Below are 20,892 nucleotides of genomic sequence, written 5' to 3' on the forward strand. Positions count from 1 at the left end.
TACTTAGAATTTTGAACTACATAAAAATATAATTATAAATAAATAAATAAATATTAAGGACATTTTCACACAAATTGACTAAGCCCCACGGTAAGCTCAAGAAAGCTTGTGTTGTGGGTACTCAGGCAACGATATATATAATATATAAATACTTAAATACATAGAAAACAACCATGACTCAGGAACAAATATCTGTATCATCATACAAATAAATGCCCTTACCAGGATTCGAACCCGGGACCATCGGCTTCATAGGCAGGGTCACTACCCACTAGGCCAGACCGGTCGTCAAATTTAATTATTCTAGTAATTATTAATTATGTTTAATGTTACTCACGAAATACTCCCTGCACATGTCAGGATAGGTTCATACATTTTTACATTAAAATACCTACTTTGAGTTTGAGAGTTATTTTTGCATCATTTTATTACTCTGCATTTAAATTATTTATATCCTGTTCTTGCCTGAAGGGGTCGCCTAGAATCCCCGTATAATGAGGACTGCCGTAGTACGCTTCAGGCGACAGTGCACTATTTATGTCCTCGAGAAGTGTACCCCCTCCCCGCTCTTTAATCTATTCCAATTAGCTCAGGGAGCCGGGATGACGAGAGTGCAGCGATCGTGAAACACGATAAATCGGTCTCAGACATAACTACTAGTATACTAGAGTGGGTGAATATGACATGTATTCTCCTTTACACAAAGCTTGATGTTTAAATCAGTGGTATGCAAAGGCAAACTTAATTTACATTTGCACCAGAACCCTAGTGTAAATTTCATTCCCTAGCGTGACGTGATGCGTTCGCGTTTGCGTTATGTTTTTTTTTTGTATGGGATTTTGAACAGAGCGCCAAGCGGGACGTTTGGAAACTCAATAGTTAACGAAGTTCAACTAGAAGGTAGTTACTCTACAGAACTATAAATAGTACTATATCCTTCGTGAACGTAGGAGTCTGCAAATGCAGCACAGACGATGCAATTTGGTCGTGCCTTTTACTCCAGGCGGGTGTTAAATTGACGAAAAGAGAGTGCAGCCTTCATATGATGCGACGAGTAAACCTTACGTTGCACCTATTTATTGTAGCATGTAGTACAGTCGAAAGTTTTAATTTATGACCCATTTTATACCTTGTCACAGTGACAATAGTATGAGGTCTAACGACTTTCATATTGATTGTCACTCTGACAAGGTACGATATGTATCATATATTAATACTTAAATGATTAATTTGTGACTCCAATTAAATTTTTCATGTTTTTTTGAACATTTTCTATTCATAGAATCCCTAGGCAGGACAATTTATTTTTAAACTACCTACTTCGAAAATACGGAAATAAAATGACGCGAAGGAGATTTCCCGGGCATATCTGCGAGTGGCGGGCTCCGCGGATATTTTCCTCTGCAGATAACAATTTGGAAACGTGAAAATAGTATTTGCGAAAGCAGAACTTTTAAAATACAAAAGCTTTGTTTTCGTTATAACTTTTACGTTGAAATGTGAATTCAATAATTCATATTTTGGATTTTTAACATAACATATTTTGAAAGATATTTCGATTACTTGAAATTACCTCGCAATCGAAATTGTCCCCATGCACCTTATTTAAGAGATGTTTTATTTGAACACTGTTTAATATTTTATTTTCTAAACTATTTATTTTCATTTATTTCGCAACCTGTAAAAGCTTACGTAGAAATAAACTACGGGCCGATTTCTATTTACACGTTTATTCTGTAATCAAAGAGAAAGCCTAGCGAATCAATGATTCAGTTTTATTTGTAGAAGCGACAGGAATATTGCGCCAGATCCGAAACCGAATATAAAAATAAATAATTGGAAACGCAGTGACCATTGAAAAAAACCTGTTATACTGGGTGTTACTGACCATCGGGCTTTAAATCCAGGGCTCGATTCTACTCGCTAAACTGAGCTACTTTTATTATGGCACCAACCCCGAAATCCCGATTTTTTTTTTACTTTTTCATACATTTTGGCTGATCAGATGTCGACGTTTTCTATGGAAAAGCCAAAAAAATTTCCTCGATTTTAGGGTTGGTCCCACAGAAAAAGTAGCTCAGTTTAGCGAGTAAAATCAAGCCCTGGAATTAAAGCTCCATGGTCAGACACATACTGTATATAGAGTACTGCAAAAAGGGTAATTTCGGGTAGTTTAGTGGTGTTTTATTAATATCTCCGTTGACATTTGTTGGGACGTCAGTCTTTCCGTGACCACAGCTGGTGCAACTCAGCTGAAACGTCGGAATTAAAGGTAAAAACAATGAAATTATATCGCGGTAGACCCGTTTGTGTAATTAAATATGTGTACAAAACGCGAGAGTTTAAAGTGTTATACTGCAAAAAGCTTTTATTTTTAACCCGTATTCTTTAATGATTCGTGTTTGTTAGAGTAGTTTGTTTGATTGTCTTACAAACAATAATTCCCCGCAGGGTTTGGTGCGTGTAAATGGGATTGTGTCAAGCGTCATTATATTAATCGTCGCAATTTTAAGAGTTAGACTCTTGTCGGTGTAGCACTCTCCATTTGACTCTATCCAGGGCCGCCTCCTTGATTATATTAATACCTACTTAATATTGGCAGAAAAATATCGTGTGATAATAATGAAAGAATAATATGGTGGTGACCATATTCCGTTTATTTATAATATACCTATTCAATTCTATCAAAAAATGTAAATTGGATTAATGCAATATTTCAAAAGTTGCCTAGTAAATATTACTTACTTACAAGTAATATTTACAACAACAGTTGTTGTATACGTAATATTTTTAACGCTTGAAAAGTCCCTTATAAGAGCATTACCGATATTCTACCTCATAGAATATTCAACTTTTCTGTGGCGAAGTGTTGTGGTTATTGAAAATATGGAATAATATGCAAAATACACAACGCAAAGGAAACTATTCTCCTTTACACATGTACAAACAGCAACACTCCTGTACATCGGTGGACCTTATTGCAAAAGGCATAAGGTCCACTGATGTCAGTTAACAGTGTGGGCGACGGTTCAGAATATTATGTATATGTGGACCAAAGGAAGGTCCCATTATATTCCCTCGACAGCACGTGTCACCTGCAAGGGACTGCGCAAATTACAAACGTGACTAAAGTGATGTTGCGAGATTTAAACAGTATACAAGGTAAAATCGCAGAGGACATCTGGTCATAAAAAGATTTACGTTCTTGTTAGTGCTTTCTGATCCCTGATTATAGTATGTATCATTAGTTCTGTTTCAAACTGGGAAAGCGTAGGAAAAATAAAACCCCAGCGGTTTAAAACTTCAACCTAAAACAGGAAACAAACGCGAGCAGCTGACAAAAAAATAAATTAACTTTAAAATGGGTCGCCCACCGTGCATTTGCATTTTGTTCGCAGCGTCAGGAAGTTTTTAAATTGTAACCCAAACATTCTCATTTGCGTGTAAAAAAAATCATATTATGTCCAGAACGGATCTAGAGGGAAATAATTCATGGCAAAGCTGAGTCAGGGGAATGCCTAATGTCTTTGCCACAAATGATATACGGCCACGACTCTTTGATAGAGAATGATTTATTAAACTAGGTCTTATGGCTTGCGTAATAAGACCCGAGTATTACCTACATTAAGTTAATTCCCTTAATGGCTTTGAAAAAGAATTGCAAATGCTGCACGGCCGGTGGTTATGAACTGTTGGCATCAGGTTTCATTTGAATAAAGCGTAAGTAGAGTCGGCATTAATTTTTGGTTTCGATGTCCTCCCCTTGGGTTGATTTTTGAGAGATAATATTGGTTATTATACGGAGCATTGAGAACTAAAATTGTTTGTTTAAGCTCCCCCCGACCCCTCCCTCAAAGTAAGCCCCTTCAATCTTACTTTCGGGCATTAGTGGTGACTTTCCTAAAAAATGAGGTCCAATAATTGGACTATAAAAGTCAATTAATGGGTATTTAGCTCGATATAAATTTACTTATACGTATGTTAGCTAGGTAACTTACAATTAGTTGGATAATATGACGTTTTATCCGTACCCATTATAAGAAAACTACATAGGTACATAAGAAACTTTATATTAAATAAATAAAAGTACTGAAATATACGATCTATTAAATATGTTCAGTAAACTACTCGTACGCTATCGTTCCTAGAGAAAGTTTTCTCAGTTCCATCCCGTCCACATTAAACTTCGTGGATATTGTGCTCAGTCCTTGTCAATACCTAAATAATATTGATAGATTATGCTTTTGCTAGATTATACTGCTTTATAGAAATTATATAAAAGTATTTTAGAACATTTCTTAAGTATGTAATTATTTACTTATTTGATTTAAGTACGAAGATATTTCAAAATGATATATCAGTATAGCATTGGTGCAAACACCTGCAGCTCAAAATAATTCGATTTTGAAGATATTGACAATTGAAGTACTTATAGCTAAATTCTTCTCAATCGTGAAACAATCTAGTTAGTCTAAAGTATATACCTACTGGGTGTCATTTTTTAGATGATACAAGAAAAACTTAAATTAGATAAAATTGCGAATGTACTGGTAATATAAATCACATTATTCTTAAATTTTAATAAAGATCGTGCCAGATTAAGTTAAGTGATCCTAAAACATAACCATCCCAGACCCGTCCCCGCGCCTGGGTGGTACCTATGCGTAACGCATTTCTCCTCTATAAAAAAAATGATAAGCTAAGTGATTCTGCCAACCGAGTTTTGGCTTGTAATTTCTATGTATGGTGTAACTCCACATTTGTAACAAACGTGCCAAATTTTAGCTTTCCCCTCGCAATGCTCAAGATTCCACTTTTTGAACCACTTGCTACGCTCATAATAGTTCAGTTTTTGGAATCTTTCGCTTGGTCGGGTATCAATTAGCACGAGCGTCGAGCGGTTAAACAACAAGTTTGCCACATTGTAAAACAAATAAGTATTGTTACTGACATGAAAACATTGTTATTTACTGTTACTCGTATATTAAAGGTAACAATAAAGTTTTGCTTAGATAATTTTAAACACCTCACCTACTTAGCGACTTCTGCTGCCTGTATTGACTGAATCCATAGTTAAGTAAATACCACATGTACACCAACCTTGTTTCCCGGCCACTATAGGAGTAAGCTCATTAGTGCTGAAAGCTAAGCAGTTATCTTGCCATAAAATATAGCGCCATTACAACCCTCTTAATGTTGTTAAGATTTGTTTGGGTCCCGCGCCGGTATAGTTTATTCACGACGTGGGAAACATTCTAAATTCACACTTGCTATGTAAATGTGAACGTGCTAACTAATCTTGAGGTTCGTTATTTCGGATTAATATAAGCAACACCCCTTACCAAGAATTTAACGCTATTGTGCGAGAAAATGCGAGTAGTTAATTTTATATAATAGAATACAATACAATACAATAGAACGCCTACTATTCTATAGTAGGTATTTTTTTTTATTTATCGAACATGGCCGCAAGAAAATTATGAAAAAGGCTACTTTTTATTCTATTCGAAAGTTTGTCCAAGTATTACGGTTAGGTAATTATTAATTAATAATTATTCTCATCAGTAAGTAGGTACTTACAATTTTGTATAGTTTTGCTCTCAGTGCAGTTTGACACATAAATTAGGCTTAGCAGGAACGCGCCGCGATAGTGTCTCTTGCACAAGATAAACTAAAGGGGCCCACTGATTAAGAGTCCGCCGGACGGTATCGGCCTGTCAGTTGTACGGAACTGTCAAAATTTTGTTCTAACTGACAGGCCGATACCGTCCGGTGGACTGTTAATCAGTGGGCACCTTTAGAGTCTCATTCTAATTGTACCAATTTCAACCAAAAGGGTTTATTGTCGGTTGTCAATAAGACGTACGCTACCTCCATATAGGCTTAATTTGAAATCATATCGACAACCGACAATGTTGTACATTTCGGTTGAAAACGTCAGAATGATTAGTACAGCCCTTGTAGTAAGCCTTCAAACCGCAATCCGTCAAAAGGCTATGAATATAGAATAGATAGTATAGCTTTCCGGGTAATAACTCGTAGTGGTTCAGGGAGATGTATGACAGGTGAAAATTAAGTCTATATTTCCATACTTCCTAAAACATAAGTAACTAATAACTATGCAAAATATGTACCTATGACTAATAAAAATGTTTATGCAATATCTTCGAACTAAATGTTGAGTCTTAAAATGTATATAGGTATACCTACCTATTTATCACTGGAATAGCGTAGGTACGTAGAGTACACCCAAAGCAAATAATCCTCACATTCTGTCAGAGAGAGACAGGCCAGGGTGGGTATTAGATTAAAGTCGTGAACATCCCAAATTTGGTCACTTACGAATCTAGCTCGAATTCAGCACAATTTATTCAAACCTAGCCTAAGCACTAGGGTGACCCCAAATCACTGCACCGGCCGGACGTTTAAATGGAATGTCTAATGTAGTTGTCCGGGCTGAATTATTGGCGCCCAGACTAATGGGCCGGGCTGTCCCGCGATACCGCTTGATTTATACACACCCCGATGTTTTCCTACCCGATCTGAGCGTTTTATCTCGCGGTACATGGAGTAAATGGTACCCATTTGACACCTCTTGCTGCGACCATAGTTTTCGGACTAGTGTATGTCCAACTAAAAATTACATACACGCAATCAAGTAGGCTGGCTTGCTATGCTTATTAGCCACGTGGTGGGTTTATTTACTTTGAAGCTTTGTCCTAAATACTGCGTCAAGTCCCTTCAAAGAAAATGGTTTTTTATTACTCCTGATTTAAAGTTTTTCTGAAGTCTGCTATTCCCTGTGGCTGGTACTGTTATCATAAATATTATGCTTGTTTCAGTCGTTTCAATTGAATCTATCGACACATTGTTCTAAAGAAAAACAGAATATTAAAAGTGCCTAAACCTCCGTCGGAGGGTCGAATAAATCACATAACTCGACGTTTGGCAGTCACTAAATCAATTTGTGGCTCCGTCCGAGCTTTGACCAATCAAATAATCCCAGCCTTGGGTGTATTAGGGCGGGTTATTGCCAAAAATGTTTACATATTGCTGTCAGACTAGGATTAGTTTGTGTATCCAGAAACCAAAATAAATACTTACCTATATTATATGTAATACTGATATGAATATTGCGTTCCTACATCGGGCATGATCGGGCTTTATAAAATGGTGTACATCAAGCGAATGCACGCTTAAAATATGTTATCAATATTCTTTTGTGGTATCTAGAGCTACGTGTAATGTACCTACATATCTACATTTGAGATGAATGGCAAAAGAGGTGTCGGTTCGATTTCCACTTTGAAAGGGGAGGTTATTACGCCAAATACCGCAGTGTGAATTTGTTTCAAAAAAATGTTTGTTTATTATTTTGCGACAATGGCTATGCGACTATGTAGCCCAATCATGTTCGGCATTGAGTAGTAAACTAGTAAGTATTAAAATTATATTTCGCATCCATTCATAATATTTTGTACCTATATCAATTTAACGCAATTACGAGTAACCCAATTAACAAACATCGACCAGTACGGCTACCACCAGTTTTGACATTGACATAACGCTCACGTTTACGTAACTTACTTTCTATGCATCTCGCTCGTACTGGCATATTAGTGCAAGCGAGATGTACAGAAAGTAAAGTACGTAAACGTGAGCGTTATGTCAATGTCAAAAGTGGTGGTAGCCGTACAGAGATAAATAGTTAGGTAACGCATCATGTTTTCAGAAAGTTATTAATCCAATATTAAAATTAGTTGTTTTAAGCGATTAATTACGTGCAACCACAGCGGATGGTAAAATATTTACGATCGAGTTTAATATTACAAGTCCAACAAAGGCGATCGCTGCAGATGAATAATTAAATTTTATTAATTAATGTTTTATTTTCTGACTACAAAAGTAAATATTAATGCCAATTTCATTGTGATTAATTTCATAATTTGATTTTTTTTTGTTAAAATATGGCCAAACATTCAAAATATATTGTCAATTGACCGCAAAACTTTGCGTGTCGCCTTGAATCGAGTTACTGGCATTGCATAATAAGTAGGTACGTGGGTGACCTCTTATTTAACATCTCACGCCTTTTTTTATTATTATTTGTTTTAATTTAGAATTTTGTTACGTATAGTTAACATTGCTATACTCACCGCTATACCAATTGGCGACTGAGGTCATATGCTATTGTTAAGACCGACCAAGGGTGAAAGAGATGCCATTATGACCTCAGTCGCCAAGTTGGTATTGCGGCTACTATTATACTGCTTGTCCTGTATTTTTTGTTCCGAATATTTTATACTAAATACTCCATAAACAGTAAGAAAACATAATTATAGCGTAATAATGTTTTTTTTTCTTAAGTAACACAACTATTAATACCAGTCTAAACTTCAGGTAGTTTTTCTGTTCTTGTGAAGTTTTCCTGTTTTCCTGGAAAACGTTTTCGTTTAAAAAATAATTCCTAAACCGAGAGCCCTCTAGAAAATAGCACAACACTAACCAAAACCCTTATTTATCGAGTAGCCAATACCATCCAAACAGCGATATATCCCAGTGCTCCGATATATCTTGACGTACATAGATCGCTTGCGTAGCGCGTCGGCACGGATCAGACTCATCGGATAGAGCATTATATGGCGACTTGAAATTAGCCACAATACAGTTAGTAATTTATCTAATTTATTTTTGTTGAAATATATCATAAACCCCATCTATCTTTTGTTATAATACTTAGCTATATTTTACGATATAACTTTACGAAGTATTGGTTTATTAAAAGAGCGTAAAAACCATGGCAACTGTAGACACATATAACCTTTTAGAACATGCTCGTCGTATATTTGAATGCAACTGTAACATATAGATGGATTATTAGATACAATTTGCAACTTTTGCAAGTGCGAATACCAGCCTACTATTTTCATGCTATAGGTATACTATCGATTTCAAGGAAATCAAGACGAGAAAACGTTTAAAAAAGAGGAAAACGTCATCACCCCAGAAGTCTTCGTCAACGCCATGAATACATTATAAGGGCCTGTTTACACATTGATTAGTGTTCAGTTTAGGGCGAGTTCATACATTTTCTACTTGCGTTTAGTATCAAATGTATGTACTATTGTACTCGCACTTAACACTTATCAATGTAGAAACAGGCCATAATGCGAAGTCTGATATGAGGTATCCGCGTCTGTACCGATGTAGTTTGACAAATGAGGTATTGTCCGTATCGGATGACGCATCGATTGGTGGTGCGCTCATTAATCTCCTTAAACCGATTACGGAGCTGTGTCCATTTGTTTTGTCCCGGTCCCGACAAATTTGGAGGATATGATTGGATTGGATGCGGGTTATTTTATCAATGACATTGATTATAATTAGATATCTTTGATGCGCCGTTCTATCTCTTCTAGCCGTTCTATTCACGACAAAAACACATCACAGAAATATTTTAATGCGTGATATGACATTTGGAATTACCTACTTTAGATATCAGAGCCGAATTTGAATAGCTTTTCCAAGATTAATATCTTCGAAGCCTGTCAGAATCTAATATCGCCCCTTATGTAGGTATTTGTGTAATCCCAGTGGAAATTATGACGTTTAATTCTTATAAGGTGCATGGGGCTATTTCGACTTCGAAAATAGTTATTTACGATACAAGTGCGGAAAAGAGGAAATTCGAAACGAGTGGCGATAAATTAAAACACGACCGAAGGGAGTGTTTTAAATCGACACGAGTTGCGAATTACCTATTCGCACGTGTATCGTACAACGTTTTACAGTACATATGGGCCTTTAAACTTTTGACATACGCACGAAAAGTGCTATTTTACGCACTAGTGCGGGAAAATCGGACCATATGTACGGTAAACATCTTTTTCGCTACCTTATGGACATATAGGTATGGCACTCTAGTTAATAATGTAAAACATGGAAAATATTTCAATTAGTTGAAATTTCCCGCAGACAAAATTGCCCACCTGCACCACTTTCACGTGCCTTTTCACGTAGGTATTTATATTCCATCATAATTATTTTCCATCGTATTTTCACGGAAACGTACGAACGTGTCTTGCTATTTCAGTCAGTCTCGGTACAAAAAGTACTGAGGTTGACTGAAATAGCATGACAAATACGAACGTTTCGGATAAAATACGATGGAAAACAATATTATGCACTACATTTGTACGCATTCCATTCATTGTCGTTTTGAAACAAAGCGCAGCAGCAGCTCAGTATATTTAACTTAAAGCAGAATTGAAGCCTATTATTTCTAACAATACTGCTAACAATAGGTACATATTCATGTGACGTAGATTATAAATGACGTCGGTGCATTGTTTGGGAGGAGATATTAATTGTGGGTTTGTGCAATAAAGCATTCGAATTTTATTTATTTCAATTTGAGACGTGGGAAAACATCCCACTCTTCTGAGTATAAATGATACAGGGAAGCTCGTTCCTCAGGAAATACTCATAACTTGTATGAAGCAATTGGCCAATAATAGTAAAAAATCGAAATACTCGTAGCCTTCGGCAACCAATAAATCGTAGCACAGAAAGTTCATTAGCGCGGTTAGTAACTGCCCACGAGTGCGCTATTAACGTCATCATGATAGTAATAGCAATGGAAACTGTGGATTGTCTACCTGGCTATCCACACCGAATTTCAAACTACATATTTAGTTTGTATTTTTTGAAACAACAACATAACCTATCAGAGTCATCAAACAAAATCAATTAATTACATTTAGGGTTAACTGTGCTCAGGTTCTCTTCCAAAGATTACCCCCTTTAACTGCATTTGAAGGCAGCAGTGGTGGCTTTCCCATAATAGTAGGGGACAAAGACTAAAATGCCAATTATTGTGTAGCTGACCCTTGCTAACTTTCGCCCTAGACATTTGGAGCCACGCGCGGAGTCTAAAAACAACTGCGATGTCGTAGACATTGTTACGAGGAATTAATGCAATATAAGAATTATTTGGCTGACCATCTTATCACTAAGCTGTATTAACGATGTACATTTTTGGCTTAAATTGCAAAACAAACGAACCTCATGATGCTCGTACACTATTTATTGTAATAAACTTTACGTCCATTTCGTTATAAAAAAGCATACTAAGTACCTATTTTTCTTCCTATTCAGTCTGCACGAAATATTATAGATCTATTATCATACGTCACTTCCACCGGCCACGGCTGGCTGTTGGCATCAATAATGCATGCCTATTAGTCGCAGGCCGTTCGACCTGGACCATTAAACTGTTTAATTTTCGACTGGAGCTCACATAGAGCATCTACATTTATGAAAGCTGCTAGCTTTGTCCATACTGTGAGGTCTGTGAGTATGATATTCGTTTTTAGGGTTCCGTACCCAAAGGGTAAAAACGGGACTGACTTAATTACTAAAACGGGAATTACTAAGACTTTGCTGTCCGTCTGTCTGTCTGTCACCAGGCTGTATCTCATGAACTGTGGTAGCTAGACAGTTGAAATTTTCACAGATGATGTATTTCTGTTGCCGCTATAACAACAAATACTAAAAACAGAATAAAATAAATATTTAAATGGGGCTCCCTTACAACAGACGTGTTTTTTTGCCGTTAATGCGTAATGCTACGGAACCCTTATTGCGCGAGTCCAACTCGCACATGGCCGGTTTTAAATCAAAATATCGCAAAAAAATTCTAGTTAGCACCATCAAGTACACTCACGAACTTACATGATGAAACATTTAAGTATGGTGTTCTTTATAAAATCATGAATCGTTACTGACTATCGGTATTCATATTCATTAGAAGCTTGAATCGAATCTTAATTAACAATTTATGTGCATAATTGGTCTCGAGTACATATTAAACCTTTTAAATTATGTCAATAATGAGGTCATACACGGTATGTCATATTTTTTCATCTCTCCCATCCCATGAAAGTAAAGGTTGACGAACTACACATGCGGGATTAGATTACGACTTTGTTTGTAATGCTTCGCGAACGAGATTGGCTTTTCTCCAAATATATCAAAAATAGAGAAGAAAAAATGTGAGAAAATCGTATTGAGGATGAAAAAACAAATCGGTTCGTTAATCGGATTAATATGTGAAAAAGAATACTTAAAGAAGAAAAGAAGATTTAAAGGAAACGATTCTGCATTAAAATCATTGTAATGTAAAAAGTTATTTTTTCTGTTTAAAATACATACATTACACAACGTAAGATATACTTAGGCCATACGAGTACATATACGACATTAAAACATGTCATCACAAACACTGTTGAGTGTTTATAATGTCAGCCATAAATATTTAACATCTTTTCGTCCAGTTTGGTCCACATTTTGGATGAACAACATTTAAGTTTGAGAATAAAATCTTGATTTTACGTAAGATGTAGTGTAAGGCTCATGGGTACCATCGCCCACACTGTTGACTGTCCATCGGTAAATCTTATTACCCTAGTAGCATTTTCGTTGGGGCCCACGGTGCCAACGGTAGGGAAAACGTTGGGATGAGGTTCGTTCCGTAGCCAACATTAATTTTGTATTGGCCCACCATCGCATTTACCAACATTCGCTGTGGCACAGATGCCCAACAATGGGCCTTTGTGTATTTTGGTACCGTTGGCTAAACAACGATAATATTCGTTGGCCCAATGATGACATATATCGCATTTACCAACATTGCCAGTGGCAGTGATGCCCAACAATGGGCCTTTGTATATTATGCTACCGTTCGCTAAACAACGATAACATTCGTTGGCCCAATGGTGACGAATACCGCATTTACCAACATTGGCTGTGGCACGGATGCCCAACAATGGGCCTTTGTGTATTTTGGTAACGTTGGCTAGTCAAGGATATCATCCGATGGCCCAATGATGACAAATATAGCATTTACCAACATTGGCTGTGGCACTGATACCCAACAATGGGCCTTTGTTTATTTTGGTAACGTTGGCTAATCGACGATATCATCCGATGGCCCAATGACGACAAATATCGCATTTACCAACATTGGCTGTAGCATTGATGCCCAACAATGGGCCTTTGTGTATTTTGGTAACGTTGGCTAATCAACGATGTCATCCGATGGCCCAATGATGACAAAAATCGCATTTACCAACATTGGCTGTGGCACTGATGCCCAACAATGGGCCTTTGTTTATTTTGGTAACGTTGGCTAATCAACGATATCATCCGATGGCCCAATGACGACAAATATCGCATTTACCAACATTGACTGTAGCATTGATGCCCAACAGTGGGCCGTTGTGTATTTTGGTAACGTTGGCTAATCAACGATATCATCCGATGGCCCAATGATGACAAATATCGCATTTACCAACATTGACTGTGGCACTGATGCCCAACAATGGGCCTTTGTTTATTTTGGTAACGTTGGCTAATCAACGATATCATACGATGGCCCAATGACGACAAATATCGCATTTACTAACATTGGCTGTAGCATTGAGGCCCAACAATGGGCCTTTGTGTATTTTGCTACCGTTAGCTAAACAACGATAACATTCGTTGGCCCAATGGTGACGAATACCGCATTTACCAACATTGGCTGTGGCACGGATGCCCAACAATGGGCCTTTGTGTATTTTGGTAACGTTGGCTAGTCAAAGATATCATCCGATGGCCCAATGATGACAAATATCGTATTTACCAACATTGGCTGTGGCACTGACGCCTAACAATGGGCCTTTGTGTATTTTGGTACCGGTGGCTAAACAACGATAACATTCGTTGGCCCAGTGAGCACAAATATCGCATTTACCAACATTGGCTGTGGTACTGATGCCCAACAATACCAGTTGAGTTTGCTTGTGGCGTCACTAGATGGCGTTACTGTCTCCAAACATCGAAGTTATAGTTATTTTCTCGATTATTCCGGATAAAATCATAATATTTTTTAAAGTAACTTATAAATCTAATAGCTATAACTATAAAATTTATACATAAATTTAAAAAATTGTATATTACCAACATTTTCTCAATTTAAATCTCAAAAAACATAAATCTCGCTTACGAAGTTTCGAAGTGCGGTTAGTATATATACAAATTAGAGTGTATAGTAAGTGTACTTGCTTCGGCAGTACATATACTAAAATTGGAACGATACAGAGAAGATTAACAACAACTGCTGCCTAGGACCTTCATGCGGATACAACCAATGCCTACCGTAGTGTAATTGTAATATTTATCAGCAAAGGCCCAACGTCGTATTACACAACCACTTACTTAACGTAGGGTAACTGTAGGACTCGTAAACAAAAGCCCATTACATAATTAGACTGTAGGCACACTATAAATTACACAACTATTTACCTACGGTAGTATTGTAAGAATCCTACACAAGGCCCAACGTAAAGTTACAATGTTGGCCCTTTGTGGGACAAGCTGTGTTGGGCCTTCAACCTGGTGCACGACTACCTACCGACCTACCTGACTTGCCGTTGGGTAATTGTTGAATTTGCAAACAGAAGCACAACGAAAAAATTGCCCTTTTTTATTTTTTTGCAGTTGGCCCTACAGCAAGCCATACGGCCAAATGTAACAATTAACCAACCATCAAACAAATGTCTATAGGCCCAACCACGGCCCAACCAAAACCACCACCGTTGAATAATTGTATGATTTATTTAAATAGGCCCAACGAAAAAATTACTCTAATGGCCCTCTGTTGGGAATCTTCGGGAGGGCCTTTGTCGAGGGCCCTCCAGCAAATCGTACGGCCAAATGTAACAATTATCCAACCATCAAAAATGTGTATAGGCCCAACCACGGCCCAACCAAAACCACCACCGTTGAATAATTGTATGATTTATTTAAATAGGCCCAACGAAAAAATTACTCTTATGGCCCTCTGTTGGGAATCTTCGGGAGGGCCTTTGTCGAGGGCCCTCCAGCAAATCGTACGGCCAAATATAACGGTTGCCCAACTAATACGTAAACAAAGGCCCAACAAAATCCCTACAAGAAAATGCTATTAGGGTATAGAAGGCATAAGGTCCACCGATGGTCAGGTAAGAGTGTTACTGTTTGTATATAATATGTATATGTATCGGTCGAGTGGCTGGGAACGGTAGCAGCACTAGCGTGCCGTCATCCAGCTTGTAACTAGCATGACTGACCTGCCTGTGCGCGCATGTCACGCGATACGACGGCGCCGTGCGCGTTGTGAGCGCGGCAGCGGTACACGGCGGCGTGGACGTCCTGCCGGTAGCGTGTGGCCGAAAATGGCAACAGCACCAACGTGCCGTTGTCCAGCACCTGCCTGTAACAACATAAATTGTTATGTAACAACATATATAAACTAGCAAAAAGCAGAGCTTTGTAAGGGCTCGCGGAGGTTTTCTACCTTAACGTACCGAACCGGTTGCTGTCCGGTACGCCTGTCTGTTACAGCTTTTACTTTGTCCTTTAAAAACGTGTCCAGACGACAAAATCAAATTGCCAATATCATCCACACGTAATATACAATTTCATAAGTGCATTACATCCTACACGGTCGCCCAGTACTTTTTGTAAGGAACCCAACTGGCTTTCCTACATAATGTTGGGTCAGCGAGCCAATGTTCTTGAATTTATTTTTGCGTCCACTCCACACAATTGATCGAAAAACTATCCAGTCTGGACACCTACTGGCGGTAATCACGCTGCTCCGCACATAAACTAACACACACAGTTCCACTAGGTACAGCCAGGGTCCAGCATCAGCTCTATCTTGGGTACTGCTCTTCTAACTTCTCATTAAGACGTGTCAGATGACCAAAACAGCGTGTGCCTATGTTGCACCAAACCTGAGTTCCACTAGGTACAGCCAGGGTTCAGCATCAGCTCTATCTTGGGTACTAATCACCTAAGTGCACATCAAGACGAGTCGGATGGCCAAAACAGCGTGTGCCTATGTTGCAACAAACCTGAGTTCCACTAGGTACTGCCAGGGTTCAGCATGAGTTCTATCTTGGGTACTGTTCTCCCAAGTGCTCATCATGACGAGTCGGATGTCCAAAATAGCGTGTGTCTATGTTGCATCAAACCTGATCGAGTTCCACTAGGTTCAGCCAGGGTTCAGCATCAGCTCTATCTTGGGTACTACTTTCCTAAGTTCTCATCAAGACGAGTTGCATGACCAAAACAGCGTGTGCCTATGTTGTATAAAACCCGAGCTCCATTAGGCACTGTCAGGGTTCAGCATCAGCTATCTTGGGTACTGAAAGTACTGATCTACCCAGTGATCATCATGACGAGTCGGATATCCAAAACAGCGTGTGTCTATGTATGGGGCTATTCATAAATTACGTCATTTCAAATTAGGGGGGGGGGGGGTCTGGACATCGGATGACGGTAGCATGAAGTAGGAGGAAATGGGGTCATTTGAAGCATGATTTTTGGATGATTATAGGGGGGGGGGGGGGGGGGTCAAAAATCGCCAAAAATCGATGACGTAATTTATAGACAGCCCCTATGTTGCATCAAACCCGAGCTCCACTAGGTACTGCCAGGGTTCGGCATCGGCTCTATCTTGGGTACTACTCTCCTAAGTGCTCATCAAGATGAGTCGGATGACCAAACCATAATGTGCCTTTGTTACACCAAACCTGAGTTCCACTAGGTACTGCCAGGGTACTGGGTCATTTTGCTGAACTGCACGCCGACGTTTCGATTGGCGTGCAGTTCCCATACAAGTTGCAGTCGGGTTTAGTCCGTCTGTATCGGCCCTACGTCACTGAAGTTTGTATTAATTATGCTTATCTTTATTTATAATTTTAGCAGTTCCAAGCAATAGTAACACTAAAGGCGCCATTCATTAATTACGTAAGAGAATTTTGCTAGCTTTTGACCCCCTCCCACCCCTATGTAAGAAATAATAAGAATAGGCTGACCCCGTCCAGCTACCAATATAATTTATTTTCAAAAAAATATTTTTATGAATGTTTATTTGTACCTGTACAAAGGTACTTGAGCTCGTTTAAGCTAACTCTGCACCGTGTTTGATAGCATAGAGTGTGGAAGTATTATGTAATTTCAATGTATGTCTGTTGTCTGTGTGTTTACGAATAAAAACTAAAACTATTCTATTCTATTCTATTATTTTAAACGTCATAATTTCATAGAAATTAAAAAATATATCGCATCTTTGTGATCTTACTTAAGAACTATGAAAACCCCCTCCCACCCCCTTGTAAGAAAAAATAAGATATGTTCGACCCCCCCCCCCCTCCACCCCAAAATCGTCTTACGTAATAAATGAATGGCGCCAAAACTGTATCTCGAACTGAAAAGACCCGATTTAAGTTTGCTAACACAACATGACTGATCATCACATCGTCAGCGTCACAAAACATACGAGTAAATTGACCTCCGCAGTAAATATACAGCAAGATTGATTGTTCTAGTAGGTATTCACAAAAACTTAATTGCTAAAATGGGAATCAAACCAAGTGAAGCGAGGTGGGTTGAATCCAAAATTGTACCCACTTTGGTATTCATCGTTGTTAATGGCGTAAGCGCCATCGACATTATTAAACTTGAAAACACCACATAGGTATCGTATTGTCTGAATACCCACAACACAAGCCTTCTTAAGTAGTCAATTTGTATAAGAATGTCCAATATTTATTTATTTATTTATTACTAACGCCATCTGTTAGAGAAAGAAATAATTAACATTAGCACGAATGTTAATTCATCATTTTGCCAACAGATGGCGCTAGTAGTAATACAAAGTGTTATTACTGTATTTTATTTTTTTAGGTTTATAAAATGATATTTTTATGTTTGATAACACATCTAGACATGAATTTAAATTACTATGTTAAATTTCAAACCTAACAGTGCAGTAGTTTTTCCGTAAAGTGTACCACAAGAATGCATAGTTCGTCGATTATAGATGTCTTAAACTTTTGTTAAAGACATAAAGTGACCTAACCCTCTAGAGCCGAGGCTAGTGGCTACTTAACGAACTTCCTGGTTCCAATGAATTCCGACCTCCTCTCGGTAACTCTCCGTTTTCTCGTGTATTTTAAACAATACGACTATTAACAAACGTTACGTAATTTTTATCATCAGTATCATCACTGAAATAACGATTTATTATCGTTACAAATCTACTTACTTACGTAACTGAATTTGCCGTGTACATATTTAAATTTTTAGCACATTAAGCGAATATTAAAAACATAATTACTTATCTGGGGGTACGGTAGTGCCCCCGCCAAGACCAGCAAAGCGAAGCGCAAGGGCACTACCTACCTTTTTTCGGAGCGCTTCGTTTGGAATTTTTCAAATGATTTAAAATTATCCACCAATTCGTAAACATATAGGTAAATATGTTATTAAATATTTTCTTATTAAAGGGATTTATCTCAAAGAAGCGAAACAGAAAATCATATCGATTGTGCGGAAGTTAGGGAAAACGCTAGACGCTGATGGAAGTCCCCCATCCCCCGCTCCCTAAAGTAACCATGTAAAGCTTTCCTATTAATAGCAGTAGACTTAGAGGATATAACCAAACGGAGTAGCTATTAACAGGCCCCTCTAACCCTCTGTCGAAAATAGGCGGCCAATGGTCATACATATTGTAGGGACTGACGTTTATCTGACATGGCTATTTTTAAGTTACGTATACATTTGACGTGCCCCTCCCGCGCAAAAATCGGCAAACTGTTTTGTACCGAAAATTACAGACAAGGCGTCTCCATTTGGTTATATCCTCTAAGGCAGCAGACGATATTTTGGTAACAATAAATAAAAACATAAAAATGTGTAGGTGTATTATGATGCATCAGATATAACTTGACGTTTCCATAGTATTTCAAATTATTATTTAGTCTGATGCAGTGTATTATAATCTTCAGCGATTACTTAGATAAGGGGTCAAAAGTAATGAGCTCCGGCTCGATTCGGATCATGAATTAGATTTCTACTAGACTTCAACAAGTTACGATACGGATAATTTAAAGATATTTGTAAGATAGATATGTCAAATTTGACGTTTCCGCGATTCTGGAGGTCCTCTTGAACGATTTCGACAAGTAATGACTTAGATATCCCTTAGACGTTTCTTAAGAAGACTAAATTTGCTACAATACGAGATTAGAATTGTCTCTGTAGATTGAATAGTTTCCGAGATAAAGGCTTACAAAATTTAGATTTTTTTGAAATTGAGCTTGTAAGCTAAGTGAGTGCAGTGAGTATGCACTTTTGTCTCAGGCGATGCCGCTTGGCACGATTGTTCCTGAGATCAAACAAAGCTGATTTGGTAGCCACGATGTCGTACCATGCCTACCCCCCAAAAAGGGAGGGGAAAGGGTCGGATCCCCAGGTCCACTTTTGTTTAGATTTTGTCCACTTTTGACCCCTACGTAAGGGGTCAAAAGTGGCTCCAAATGGTTTGTGTAATATAATAACATACGGCCGTTGCGTCGTCGCCAGATCTCTTCTTAAGAAATTGGCTTGCCGCGTGTCTAGACTAGTTTCTGTGCTAACTACAGCAAATTCTTAAGTTCGCGTTTAATAAAAACAGATCTTATAGCTTAACGTAAAAGTGTTCGGTACTAGTTTCTAATACCTAATATGTTTATAGGCAAACTTTTTTATATGTTATCTAAAATACACCCTAAACTAATTAAGGAATACAAAGTAATGAATTCCTTAACGGTCACGAGATCGTTTTACCAAATTTTCCATCGGTTTTCTACTCGGCTATCCAACAAAGACACGGAAGTTCGAACGCAAACAACCGTAATTCACTTACGGGCGGTAATCACAAACAATCAGCGACACGAAACATTTGCCAACTCATCAATTGTGATAAAATTCCAATGTTCGACTTTAATTTCCTCCGCGGACTGGCAGGCGACAGAATTAAGGGCAATCTGCCTTGTTTTTTTTTGTAGGAAGGAAAAAAGAAGGAACGTAATTGGCGACCGGGCCGCGCCGCAGGATTGGTCGGAATATTCAAAAGGTGCTTTGCTTGTGCATATTTGAAGTGAGGCTGAACTAAGTAGGTAAATAAATGACGAGGACGTTTATATCACACTACTAATACTTTGTATGTGATTTGGGCGATGCCGATGCAGTCGTAGCGGTAAAAGAAATGTGTGCATAATCATTAAAATTGTTCAACGGGACTTATTCGCGCAATTTTAATAATATGTAAAAATCGTGAAAATTTAAATCAGTGTGTGCATAATTGTTGTTGAAATGGCAGTTCCGCAGACTATTCGTAACAAAATTGTTAGTTGATGGGCTTGAGTTTTGAGTTATTATCTAACTAGCTTCCGCCCACGACTAAAATAGTAAAACTGTGCCATACATTTTTATTTCCTACCTAAAAATACTAAATTCGAATTTAATTTACATTTATTTTCGCCGAACCCTGAAACGAACCAACCGTTCGCAACATTACGTAACATTGAACGTTGGGACTGTTTCCTTTGATTGTAATTGTTTTCAGATTATCTACTGGAAAATAAGAAAGTCAACTTTGTATTGTACGATTGGAAATTATTTCACCAAATCGAAAATTGTGGCGTGTGGGTGGTAAAGTAAAAGATATACCTTATGAGAACTGCATAACCATTTCATTAAAAAGTTCATTTTTTTATGTTCATTGATCGAGCTAGCGCCAAAAAAAACTTTTGTAGTCCTTTCGGCTGTCTGGCTATTCAAAATGCTAAACTAAACCCCTTTGAAATAAGTATGTAGTTCATCAGTCAGGGTCTAATTTAAGTTTTCAAAATTCGAGCTCATTTGATATTTAACGTAGCGACGGTTTGTCGATGTACGATAGTCATTTTGGCTAGGTCCCCAAATCAGATTTCTCAATCCTAATGAAATTATCATCTTTCCATAATTATTTTATAG

The 20,892-nt window shown here is 37.9% G+C and overlaps 1 protein-coding gene across 2 annotated transcripts in view; it reads right to left on the reverse strand.

The window, feature by feature from the left end:
- The window catches only part of LOC134789746 (cell adhesion molecule Dscam2), a 214,145-nt gene that overhangs the window by 102,016 nt on the left and 91,237 nt on the right, over positions 1 to 20,892 (reverse strand). For both annotated transcript variants that reach the window (XR_010144110.1, XM_063760374.1), the window contains exon 4: positions 15,153 to 15,295. Coding sequence is in view for 1 of the 2 variants with exons in the window: in XM_063760374.1 (XP_063616444.1) it covers positions 15,153 to 15,295 (143 nt within the window). In the remaining variant the exon portion in view is untranslated. The remainder of the gene's footprint in view (positions 1 to 15,152; positions 15,296 to 20,892) is intronic.

The sequence above is a fragment of the Cydia splendana genome, chromosome 4, assembly GCF_910591565.1.
Source record: "Cydia splendana chromosome 4, ilCydSple1.2, whole genome shotgun sequence".
Taxonomy (NCBI): Eukaryota; Metazoa; Arthropoda; class Insecta; order Lepidoptera; family Tortricidae; genus Cydia; species Cydia splendana.